Raw genomic sequence first — 13,824 nt, 5'->3', positions numbered from 1 at the left:
CAGTCGGGATTTAGTCATGGTCGGCTGACCGCATGTCGTGTTAAACAGTACGTGGCTTGGGCAGGCTTCCATTTTGGGACAGTTAGTTGGTGAACAAAACAATAAGCAAACGAATCGGTCAAACTGATTTTGAACATTCCTGTTCTGAAGCTAGAGGACAATCTGGGCCTAAAGAATTAGCGTGCATCTACTTCTCTTGGATAGTAAAGTAGCCGTAAAAAGTGAGCGTCAAGTGACCTGTTTTTTGACAGACATGCAACATAACCTCCTGAATGCAAACTTCTTTGAGAACTAGAAGCTCACATTGTGGATGGAAGAAACTTTTTGACCAAACTCAAACACAGCGCTTCGGCGGCGTTTGCAGTTTCCCAATGAACGACATATCTCCCTGGTTTTGAACCACGTGACTAAAGATTCGACTAGAAGCTCACATTGTGGATGGAAGAAATTTTTTGACCGAACTCAAACACAGCGCTTCGGCGGTGTTTGCAGTTTCCTAATGAACGACACATCTGCCTGGTTTTGAACCATGTGACTAAAGATTCTGATGAATTTAGATCGGATTGGAGGACTTGTGAACCGGCAAAACTGAAATTGCCGTGATTACCTTTTAGGAATTGAATTCAGAAGCTGGGTATCTTGAAGGACACCTGAATGCAAACTTCTTTGAGAACTAGAAGCTCACATTGTGGATGGAAGAAATTTTTTGACCGAACTCAAACACAGCGCTTCGGCGGTGTTTGCAGTTTCCTAATGAACGACACATCTGCCTGGTTTTGAACCATGTGACTAAAGATTCTGATGAGTTTAGATCGGGTTGGAGGACTTGTGAACCGGCAAAACTGAAATTGCCGTGATTACCTTTTAGGAATTGCATTCAGAAGCTGGGTATCAGACATTTAAGGACAGCACCATACCACCCACAAACAAATGGTCTAACCAAACGTAATAGCCAAACGATCAAGGTCAGTTGGCATTTTCTAACAAATAACTCCGCAGCGGTCTTCTTCCTTTCACCACTAGACCAGACCGTAATAATACCCATTGATTCTTTTGCTTGTCTAATAACTGATAGAATTGGTTACGCTCAGTTTGAAGCAGTGACCAACGGTCGCTTTAGGGGGATAAGAGCTGGAAACCATGAGGTGAGTTGGGCTTTTCCATGAGTAGAAAATATTCTTATTCGCCATTTTCTTGGAATCCTTGTTCTATAAGAGGAACTGCGTGAATGTTAAAATGGGTAGAAATATGCTCCAGTTATTGCCACCGAAATTGTAAGAAACCGTACCAGACGAGCTAGTGAAGAGATTTGATTCACCTAGAAAACACGATCAATGTAGTGTGGTGGTCCCTATGGAAGGAGCACACAATAGCTTTTGGTGGATCACAAGAGTTTGTACACCCTCGAGAGGTTATTGTAAAGTCTCGGTCGTCAAAAATGCACGTATTAGATTATGCGTGTTCTGAATGGCAAATTATATTACAATAGCTCGTTGTAGTTGCTCATGTAACATACTGTGATGCGTTTTGGCATCTCCACACTGCCATAAATTCGGTTTGTTCGCTGAGCTGGGTAACTTGGTTGCATGATACTCTGCAGAGGGTTCAGTTAACCGGCATATCGAAATCTACCTTGTCTACTTGCCGCTACGACCGGCGGACTGCCAACTGAATGGTCACACTGAGTCAGTTTGGATCTTTAAACCAGCGGATGAAGCAACGGAACCCGGTGTGGACACCCACCAATAAGAAGACAGGTTAACCAACAGGCCAGTAGAATTGTTTTCCCAGGCGATCAAGGTCGATCTGGGTTAGTAGACCCTGCATCAGTCCATGCACGCGCAATAACTGCGCATTTCCAACCTCAACGCATTTCCACTTACAACACGCTGAGGATGCCACCGTAACTAGTGTTGAGATGTCTACAACCAGTCCTGAGCACAGCGAACAAGCCTGCGTCCATTATTACAGCTTGAGCTACCANACTACGAACAGAGTTACGCAAATAGCTCTCAAATTAGTTTCCTTTGGGTAGTGCAGAAGAGCGGTCCATGTAACGATGACGGTCGTAGTCGATGTAGCTTTCATGGCTGCCAAAAATTGCAGTGTCATAAATAGATCGAAGGTTAGAGAAAACAACGAAGGTGGTAAAAATGTCTTTCCTCATTGTTCACAAAACCCACTGTCTTTAATAAAAGACTGTACCCTATGAGTTGCATACGATAAAGTACACTCCTATCCAACAGCTCACTTTATCCATCGGTTCATCTAGCCACTCCCTTGAACCACTCATGAACACAGCGCTAGGTAATGTAAGAAATTTCTCAAAAATATCTATTTGTATATGTTTGTTTATTTTATGGCTATCTGATCACTTATAAGAAGTAAATTTTACACCTGCAATGTAGCCTGGCTTAATATCGATTTGGAACCCGAGTATCAGATGAAGCTAGTTACTGAATTGCTTTCAACTGTCTTTTTTATTTCACGCTAAACACCATCCCTATAAATGTGAAATATGGATGCAGTCATCTTTCCATCTAGCCAGATGGAACCTTATTTAAAGTGTGAACACTGACTTCAAACTCAGGAATGAATAGAATGCTGATGCTGAGGAATGAAACTATTCTTGCAACACAAATATGTCCTAAATAACTGCGTTTTCTGTCTCTCTGATGAAAGCGTAGACATCCTGGAAAGACTTTACATAGCGTTGATCAAGGCGCTTCACCTTGAAGTCAGGGTTAGCTTTTCGCCGTAAATCTCCGCAAAGTGTCGAAAAGGATTCCTAGCAGGAAGTGAACACAGAATTGAGGTACCCTCAAAGCTCTATGATGAAAAGATTTAGTTGCACGGCTTACGGAATGATAAGGAAGGTTGATAGTATACGGGATGTTCGTTCTTGAATCACGGAGCTGAATAGACGAGAATACTGGATATTCACGATAATTTACTCACGCAGTTTTATCAAAATGCTAAGCAGGGCCCAGAATTATACCGAAGTATATATGAAACCATGAAATTTGTACATTTAGATACTAATGCTTACATCGGATTGTATTCTGCTACATATGTATGTCTTGACAACAAGGTCTAAGAATGAACTAATTTAACAATTCCATTCCTTGCTAGCAGACATCTGAACTTATTGATCCTAGTATCTTTGATAGACTCCCCGTGCTGAGGGGTTCCGATTGCTGACTGTAACCTTTGTAGATTCTGTCAATCAGTGACATTTTCATTAAAAACCTGTTTACAACCAAAAAGCACCTCTTAGTAAAATTGGTGCGGCTACGTTTTGTTGTTGGTCATACGCGATCGATCTATGGTTCACAATGGTCAAATGGAATAAGGGCCGATTCAAAAATACTTGAATGAACCTCTTGTGTAAGCACCGCTGTTATACAAAAAAACCTTCGTGGTTAGATTTGTTCCAGGTATTTTCGCCAACTAGTAGCTTCAGAATGAAATGATTTAGACAGTCCAAGACAATTCCTACTTTCATCGTGAAACCACGCCGAGCTTTACATCCGCCGACGATAAAAATTCAACAACTGACGGCCAGTTCTTCACTAACCACAATCCTAATCGAACCAATTACGTTTGACCTTTTCCAAAGCTCCCAAATAGCAGACCGAGAAAGCCCAGTTTGCTTCCGAAGTTCGCGTCGGCATTTGTGTGCATACTAATAATGTCTGCCTTTATATGCGCCTACCCACACACACACACACACACACACACACACACCAAAGGATGCATGTGGGGAGTATTTAACGGTAACTGGGCTCGCCCCACACACACACACACACCAAAGAATGCATGTGGGGAGTATTTAACGGTAACTGGGCTCGCCACTCCATTCGCATGTCTCCATTCTGTCAGTCAATTTACGCATGGCATTTGGCTATTTCGTTCCATCACTCATCCGTTCAACTCTCCATCTGTCCATCTATCCATTCAATTGTCCATTCATGTAGGACAGGGTGATGTGGTTTTGGCAGCTGCCATAGCTGACAAACTGCAGAAGCAGAAATCTTTCAAGACCCATGCCAATACACAACGCACGCACAAACGTATGCGTACTACGACTCGCACACATTCGAACAGGGGCACACAGAGGAGGTTGCCAATACCCGGTTTCAGACGAAATTCGAGCATGCGCACGACAAATGTCTACTACCACTACTGCCGCTGCATGTATTTTACACGAAGGAGGGACAACATCGGAACGAGTAAAATTGCAATATCACACACAAACACGAGCCACGGCAGCACAGTCAAAGCAAATTGGTACGAGTGTGTATATTGATAAAGCGACTGTGTCAATCATTTGTGCGTCGAATGCGGTGGATAGCTTTGGTTGCCAACTCACCTGCTCCGGTTTTGTGGGTGTGCATGGAAGAAGCGGGTAAATTCAATTACCACTGGTGGTAGTTGTGGTAAATCTCACGTGACACTTGTGCTACAAGCTTAGAGTTACGTGTGCACACACTTCCATACGAGAAGGAAGCAAAGAGACAGGGCATTGTGCGTTTGCTTAAATCTGTTCATTAAACCGAGTTAATAGGCAAAGCAGGGAGCAGGCAATGGAAACCAGACATGGGAAAAGTACCTCCTGTTTCACAGTGATGTTCAAGGGCGCTCAAAAACTAATGGGAATTCGGGCGCTGGTCCGATTATAGACAGGAAGTTCACGTATACTGAACAAATAAACGTCATACAAGTCGATTTCTCTCTGAGGTAGGAGGATAAGGACGTCGTAGTGCGCTCTGGAAAAACTAAGTTTTCTGTTACCCTCACTCACTACCGTCTGTTGTAAGGGTCGTGTGTTAAGCAGGCAATTTTTCTGTCACCTTTACTCGAAGACTGGGGCCTATGTAATAACTTTGAACCATATGAATGCTCTAATCAATTATGATCTAGTTCAAGCTGACTACGCACGATATCCCAGCAATGGAGAGGTATCTGGAGAGTAGCCCATTGACGATAAACACCATGGATTTGAGTGTGGATGATTCGGATCCACGTTGGGCACCTTCTACTTGGTTGATCTCTATTTTCTGAATTTAAAGCACTCGTTTGTTCACTAATTCCATCCTATTTCATCTCACTCATCTCCCATATATCCACGTCAAACTGACGAAAAATGGCTTCTCAGCCACTTGGCAATTATTGAAAGCATAACACAAGTTTTTGTCGGAGCCGGGATAAACCTTGTAGGTAATGAATATCAATAAAAGTATATGACTGAGATCTACACTAGTTCGATTCAAGGTGCTGAACTGATAGAATGTTTAGTCTACGCATGCAAATCCTTATAAAAGAGTAATTATTGTAAAACCTAGGTGGGCTTAAATGAGGACTGCAAAAGTCGTTACTGGTACGTAACAGATGGATTCCGGTTTAATCAATAAAAAACTCGATCAGTATATCATCGCTAACCAAAGAAAAACCTTTTCCTCTCTGTGGGGTTCTTGTAACGGATGCCCTTGACTAATAGTTCCGCCGTTTTGTCGTAAATTTCTGAGTTTTGTTGTGCTGAGAGCTCTGTTCTGAACTAACTTCAAGGTGTCATAGTTGAGTATAGCAATTACCTTTTTGTCTGTTCAAAAGACGCTGGCTTTGTAGTGCCGACTGGGTAAACTATCGACCGATAGAAGCACAGGTTACGCACAAACGACAGCATGGTGCAACAAAAAAAATCTCGCGTCTACCTTAATTAATTATTGGGTGTGGTTTTTATTCCTCTTGGGCACACATTAATCTTATACGAGTCAGTACTCATACGAGTTCTGAAGAGAATCAGTGAATCTAACGATCTTGATGCACTGGAAGTTTCACTGACCTCTGAGTCGAAGCTGAACAGACCCTAATTTTCCCTACCTTGATTATGGCTGCGCTTAGTGCCTCGTCATGCGATCAAACGCAAACTTTTTTAAGAAAAATCTTATTTAAGTGGGTCTAATGCTTGGTTGTGCGCGTAGCACTTTGTCTGTGTTGAGTCTACCTCACTAAACCTAGAAACAATGGCGAACGAGTCAATAAAACCAACAGCACATTCAGCTAAACGGGAGATAAACGGGAGATCCAGTTGAGTCTCCCGTAATAACCAAAGTGATTTGTTAGTGAATGTACATGCCGAAGTCAGGCCGATTTGAGTTCAAGTAGGACATAAAATTGGCGGGAAATCGGGGACTGAGCCCCAAGAATGGTAAAACAGGTTGTTGGTTGATGCAGAGTCCTCGGCTAAATTGTGAGTAGTTTCCTCTGTGAGAACATTCAAGTAGGACATAAAATTGGCGGGAAATCGGGGACTGAGCCCCAAGAATGGTAAAACAGGTTGTTGGTTGATGCAGAGTCCTCGGCTAAATTGTGAGTAGTTTCCTCTGTGAGGACATACTGCGATATCTCGAATGTCATACCAACTGAAAAAAGAAACAGCCTTTGTGCAGCATATTCAGATGCAGGATATCAGAAACGAGAGGTTAAGTTGAGTTTCGCCTGAAAACCCAACTGATATTCAAGTGAGTGTACTTTTCGAAACACGTGTAAAAGGGGAAGTAACACCAGCAGAAACAAAAATTTGGCACTAAGTAAAAAATGACGGAAAACAACTGAGACAATGTGATTCGACTGAGAGAGGCTGATGGCAACTGTCATTACTTTAAAACTGTCTGGCTTTAAATGTCAAAATTCCCGGACTTCACTTGAGTGGAACACTTAGGCTACGTATAAGCATGCTAGTGATGGAAAAGCTCAACAGGAACTATCATAATTTGGGTAAGACGGTGTGAAGACATTCGCCGTTGAGAATACTGCTGTTCGTAAGTCCAATTCTCTATTCGACCGTGGTTTGTTGAATTTTCTAGCCCTAACGTGTCATTTCTGTTCATCCTAATAGCCTCTTTTAGAGCTTAGCACTAATTTTATTGTTTGTCCTGTCATCGATCAAACTCTTATTTTCGCAAGTAAGTGAACCAAGCTGTGTCAAAAAGCCAAGAACCATTGAAAATCCCAAATCTCCTCACATCACCAACAAGCTCCATTTCTCTGAACTGAACTTCATACCCCTACCATACACCACTAGAGCTGAGAGATATTTAATTTCCTTATTCACAACAAATTACTCGGACGCCTCATCAAGTATTTCTCAGGTCTCATTCCCGATTTCCCTTATAATCTTCAATTTTTTCATCCCATTATTTGATCATGTCTATCAGATTTACTGATGTGTTACTCGGGCTCGAAGCGAGAATAGGTTGGTTAGGCACCCATTATTCACCCGTCATGCCGGATGAGCTTCTACGTTGTCTCTCAGAATAGCCTGTCAAGTAGCATATCCTATCGGGCCCCTTATGAGAGCGATATGACTTACCCTAACATGATACCTGCCTGCGAGTCACTCACTAAACCACTCAAAACTTGCATGTGCCTGCCAAATTCAGAGTCATCAACTTCGAACCATGAGACTGATAACAACATGTATTCAGAGGTGTGAAAGTTTCTCTAGAGAATGAAAGCATCAAAATTGGTGGTACCAAAACCAAATTCCTAGATTCAAACTTTGCCCTAAGAGACTCATAGGAGAATTTGGTAAAAGGGTTGAAGCCTCGAGTATTGCAAGAACATCCACCCACCACAACCTCACTGTGCCTTGCTGGGCCCACATGTTTGTCAATTGCCATCAACTCGTGTCTAACCCCAAAACACGTCCTTTTGGTAGATCAGCTTGTTTTAATGGTATATTCGTTTATTTTGTCACTCCCATGCTGCTAGTGCTGCACTGTGAACACTAATTGCATCCACCTTATTCCGGTGAACTACAAATTTGGAATTCAGAGGGTCCCTTACTTCATTAAAGAGCACCTAAAGCATCTGCAGGTAGCATGGCTCGCAAAGTAATCGATGCCAGGAAAGCTGTAACTAATTTCTTACTGTAAAGAAATGGAAAAAACACTGTGCAACTTTTCACAATTCTACTGTGAGAAACTGGTTCAGTACAGCCATGTCTATTTTGCTGACTTGTTTGTAGCAATCCCATTACACCACTAAAGAGATGCTGAACGGATCGAGGCTGATTCCTTCCAAAATTAGTAACTCAGAAGAAAAGTTGAAAGTCTACCCCGCACAAGTTGCAGTATCACTCTAGTGTAACCAGACTACCAACCTCATGAGAATAGTGGAAAACCTACTACGTGAACGATACTGGTGAGCAGGGGTTTAGGTTGTTGGAAACGCTGTAGATGTGGACTCATATTTATTATTATTATTTCAACCCTTGAGGAGGTAGCCGCTAGTGATAACGACTATTATCAACTGCTGATTGTGTCGTGATGGTGAAAACCATCCAAAAACGTACAAGTTTGTGTTTTATATCTCCGACTGCATTTATCCGTCGTTTTGATTCACTAATGCGCTCCACAAGTGGCTACAAATAATTCACTGATTTTTATCCCTCAACTGTTTTGTCAGCGAGTGATAATTTCCGTGTGGTTGTCGTGCTGTGTTGGGTGCCACTACATGAGGGCAGTGCTGTTCATTGTAGAGTGCAAGCTAACAAAGTTGCTCTCCAGAAGTTCCCCTCAAGGTAAGCGGCCATCCTTGAAAGAGGATCTTTAGGAATATCCTGAATCAAGTACGGTGTGGTCATGACACAAGCCTTCGCTTTCAAGTTGCAGTCGCTGAAAACCCACTGACAAGGCATATCCTTCTATTCATTCTGTTGTCTAGCTTACGCAATGCGTTTTGTTGTGTCATCTCAGGAGCATTTTCCGGATTTTTATCGTGCTGAAACTGGGAGTGACACACAATATGACTCCGTTAGGACCCTGGAGGTTCTGGCGTAAATTTCCGTCAGCATTTTGCACTGCCTCGTGTCTTCAGGCATGTCGGAAGACGGTGTACATTTTCGGATGCTTCAAAAGGCGGCCGTGGTAATGTTGGTTACATTGGAACCACCATATAGAGGGAGACGTCCGTGTCAGCTTTTCAAATGGGAATGCGCTACAGACAATATGCACACAAAAACGAAACGACAGAATGCCGACACAACCGTCGTTGGGGATAATTTTTAACTAGTGACGAAAATTTTGCAACTCAGTTCTTGCATCACGATGGAAGATGAACGCTGAGCTTGCCTTTGGGCGGAGTCACGGTGCAACAAGACACTGCGTCGAATACCAGCTGGATATATTTCATCATGAATTTGAGACCCCACAAGTCTGAGTTCTCGTGACAACTGGCAAATAAAGCAACCACCACACTTTGGCGTTCTGTTTTGTTCACCGTCCTAGGCAAAAGGCCATACGTTTGGGTGTTATTCATCCGTTTGCAGATAAATCGGTGAGTAAAAATGACCCGAACGAAATAAATTCATGGGTAGTGTATGAGTGAGGGAGTTGTGTTTTATTATTCATACCTATATCTGTAGCATAGACATCATCAGTCTTCGAGAATGAAACTGGCTGAATGCATTATCATTACGCAGATCACTCTGACCATACTCAGACTATTCTCAGTACAGTCCAGAACTAGTGAAATCTTGCGAGTCATTGTATATCCCCTGGTCGGCAAGGACATGTTGCTCGTTGGCCTGATATCGATGAGAACTCAGATGACTCTATTTTGTTGTGTGCTTCCCCTCTGAAAACACGCTTGCTTACATGAACGCCTGATAACAGAGACACCGAAGTACAACTAAGTTCCCCAAACTTCCGAGGTGACCTGAACAAAACGTTCTTGCATCAAGCTCCCAGCAGTTGAGAATAGTCATAAGGTGGGTCCTTCACATTCAGTAGAACTCAGCGCACACAGTTTATGGTCTGTGTGGTGTGTGAGTGGATTGCTAGCGGAACACAAAGACGCTGCAAGTTGTGCTGAACATCTTCCTAGTGTGTTGTCAATTTGGTCTCAGATGAAGGTTCCCGGCCTATGGCAACCAACAGACAACACCAGAACCTAGATACTTGTTAATTTTTAGCATAGTATAATGAGTCGTATAGTGCTCTGTTAAGGACAAGCATGGACCGGTAAATCCAGTCAGACAGGAAACGGTACACACATGATATGGTAACAACAAAATCGAGAGAAGTATGAAAACAAGCAACCCTTCACTCAGCCTCACAGTGACCATCATTCTGTTCACATATCTGTCACAGAGGTGTCTTAGTCTGTCCATCATTAATGTGACTCAGATTTTTCAACATGAACTATATCTACACATCAGTCATCGACATTTTACCTGGGCCAACACATTGGAATATTGAGTTGCTTGGAAGACTGACGGTAGAAACTGTGGTACTTACTCATAAATCGAGCAAGTCGATTGGAAAGGATGGTTATCTTCCAAAGCCGACAGTGTTAAGAACAATGAATCCCTGGAAGAGAAGCGAATTATTCTGCTCACTTGGCTAGGCCAGTAATGCCACGGTACTCCTAGCTACATTTTCAAGAAAGGGATTTTAATATGGTCCACGCATAGAAGTTACCTGCTGGTTGATAAATTCAAGCTGACAAGATATTTATTTAGGTCTTTTAGGAGCAACACGGAATTCCAAAGTTTACAAAGTTTAGTGTCTTTCAGCAAAAGTACTTATCGATTGCTCCTCACCAGAGCACATTCCACAAGGTCACTGGGCCAATGAGCATAAAGCCTCTTCCGCTGATGAGCTGATCGTTCATTGACCATGAGTTCTTTAAAAGTTAACCATGAAATCCTTCAAAAGCTCAATACGCCTAAGCTTGGCCCCTATTCCCTTCGCCCATCGGTTTATTGAAACACAAGGAAAATATACACCTAATAACCTTATTTTGAGCTGCACTGCAAGCATAAATTGTTGCAAGACCGGGTTTTAAGCCATTCGCAATGAAAGGATGACCGCTGTATCGGCGTAAAAATGAAACCTAAAGCTAATTAGCTTATTAGAGTTCACGCTCCCCAGTTTACTCAGCTTATGCCGCTGTAAAACACAGACGTAACGCGCGTTTAGCGGCTTTGTTTTCTTACGTATGGAACAAGGCTGGGCGTCATTCTGCACATTACATATAAGGTACGAAATAATGTTGACAACAATATGTACCCGCCACAGGCAGAAAATCCTACGTTGCGAAATGTTCGAAGCTTTCAGCTCAAGGTTTCATGAACGTTCCAGAGACTGAAAACCCTATTTTGTGTTTCCTATCTGCATCACTTTCACGAGAGATGCCTCTCTGAAACGCATACACTCCCTAGGGGAATCAAAAACCGCGCTTCTCGTAGGCGATTAGCTCGGATGTGACTAAGTCAAAACGAGACGATTTTTTGGGGAGACCAAGACATTTTCTTTCCTTCGTGTAGAATACTGTGCACATTTGAGTTGCAGTACTTCGTTAGCCAATAGTAAATCGCCAGGCAATCAGTGGGCGATCGGTAGTTGTCTTGCGTATACCTCTAGAGATGTCTTTTCATTCATAGTATGTGAGCTTGAACTTGTCTTTTCAAATTCAATCGCCCTACTTTCATTTTAAGTAACTTATACCGCGGTCTCTGGCAATAAGTTTCCGTATGAAAATCAGTTTTCGGGTAAAGCCATATTCCACTGCGAGAAACTAAGACTGACTTTTGGTCCCTCCGAATGAACTGCCTAAATGAATCTTCAGATTAATTCCGCAATTTTATTTCCATACATACATCAGACCTATGAAACGGGTAAAGTGAAACGTTAAAGTACATACTTTCTCACTTTAATGAGGTCAATAAAATGGCAGTACTCAAAAATGCGATTTGATGTACTGACTAATCAACAATGGAACTTCGCAGTCAACTTCGACCTCTGACCACCTGGAATAAATATATGAATATCGAACAGATAATCGGTGACGTCACTTTTTGATCGATTCCAGTTGGCTTAAATTTTCGCTCACGTCACATGATGCTTAGTATGCCAAGTGTTCCAGCGTTCTTACCTAATGTCCGTGACGTGCCCTTCACTATAATTCATGTTGATCCATAAGCTTCCAGAATTAGAGAGTAGGTCCTCAAGAATGAGTAGGTGGTTCCTAGAGTGCTGCTTTAGGAGGTGCTAAATATTTTTGTTACTGAACTGGATCAATTAAAACAACTATTTCTTTTAATGATCACAGCTGAGGAGTGCATGATAGAGGTTGGTTTTCAGTTGGAAATGAAGTCTACAATACTGGACCTTGGAATCGAAAGACAATGTTGATAAGTCACAAGTTGTCAACAACACACAAAGTAACATTCATCGCATTTGCATTCCTTCTCTATAGATTACCAACAAAATTACAGTTTATTGAGTATGACCCAAGTGTGACATCCACAAGATTCGTCATTGAAAAAAAAAAGAATAATGAAGCAAACCATGCTCAAATTGCTTAGTNGCAACGTCCAGGGAAAGAGTAGTTATTTAAAAGATTTTGCGTTAGGACTTGGGAAAAGTGTTGCTTGAGACGACAGATAGAGCACTCAAGGTTCATTGGCTCATATCGGTTAGGGGCCGACAGAAGTTCATAAACATCCCAACCCATTTCCCCTCTCTTCATAATTAGCAATCGATGTGACCAAATTTGCTGTCGCACTAAGTTTTGACTACCAAATGGATGATGGGGAAGTATACGGCAACCTGGATTAGAACAGTTCCCTCAAGCGTAATGGGTCAGATCGAGTGCACTCTGGAGTTTTTCATTCGGGAGTACGTGCTATCTGCTACAACAGTTAGTTGAATACCGTAGGTGAGTTATCATACTTAAGAAATTACAGGAGGGCGATACGTGATTTAGGAATTAGACTGATGTTAGTTGCAGTTTCGTGAAAGAAAAACGTGAGTGCCCTTGAATGTTGAGGTCAGCTCCGAATTGTTGGTGGTGAGCCGTGCCTTTCATTTTTTATTCTTTTTCAATGACCTATTGATAAGACTATTCGAAGCAAAGGTGCGGACATGGGCTTTAACGGATGTACAGCTGTTGGTCTGACTAAACTCGCCACTGAAGATCGCTTCCTAAGTGCTCACTACAGCTATATTTAGCTATTTCTTACATCCACAGTCTCCCTTGAATATCGACGAAATTAAATCATGCCCAGAGGACAGTGAGGACTACGGATTACCAGCGGATGTGCGATGAAGATGCTCCACTCATTAATGAATCCATCACTTGCAGCCTAAACGCGAAACAGGTTTTTCATGCTGAAGCTGTATACAGCTCATTCACTTCGTGTAATCAAGAACTGATAGTAATATAGTAGGAGGAAAGGAAAACTTTGTTAGTCCTTAATAGCCGGACAAAAGAGCGTCTCTACTGAGTGCACGGGCTGCCTCAGGAATCCGCTGGAAGAATTCTTGCGAAGCAGAGTGGATATAGTCGTGGATTGCCATTCAGACTATTCAGGTTTTCCCTGGACAAAAGTCTTTGCTTGTCTGACATCCGCTGTCCTGATGATCCATTCAAGCACCTCAGGATCGAAGTCTAAAATAGTGCGATGAATTTAGGAACCTCATTTTTTCATAACCATGAAACGCTGCAACTCCTCCTCCTTAGGTTGGACCTAAAACCATCTTACCCACCGTTGGATGAACCCCTGCTGCCGCATACATGGAAAAAGCATTCTGGATGATGCACTTTGACACGACGGCTATCCACACCATAGAAAGAATTGAAAATTCTAGGAATTATATCCAGGACCGTGTCAAGGCCATGTCGTCTCATATGCAAAACGTAAGAAGCAAGAAAGCGCTTCCGTGTTAAACTCATTTTGACTGAAATTCAAGGGTAATACTTTAATCTGTTTTGACACACGTAAAAGAACACCTCATTCATATCGAACAGTTT

The 13,824-nt window shown here is 42.3% G+C and overlaps 1 protein-coding gene across 1 annotated transcript in view; it reads left to right on the top strand.

Moving 5' to 3' along the window:
- Positions 1-13,119, top strand: part of T265_00049 (hypothetical protein) — a gene marked incomplete at both ends in the record, with an annotated part of 114,508 nt that extends 101,389 nt beyond the window's left edge. Inside the window, one exon of the mRNA XM_009163706.1 lies at positions 13,042-13,119. Coding sequence (XP_009161970.1) covers positions 13,042-13,119 — 78 coding nt within the window. The remainder of the gene's footprint in view (positions 1-13,041) is intronic.
- Between the last annotated feature and the right edge of the window lie 705 nt (positions 13,120-13,824).

This window comes from Opisthorchis viverrini, assembly GCF_000715545.1.
Source record: "Opisthorchis viverrini unplaced genomic scaffold opera_v5_1, whole genome shotgun sequence".
NCBI lineage: Eukaryota > Metazoa > Platyhelminthes > Trematoda > Opisthorchiida > Opisthorchiidae > Opisthorchis > Opisthorchis viverrini.
The sequence above is the reverse complement of the archived record's forward strand: the minus strand, read 5'-3'. Positions and strand labels throughout refer to the sequence as shown.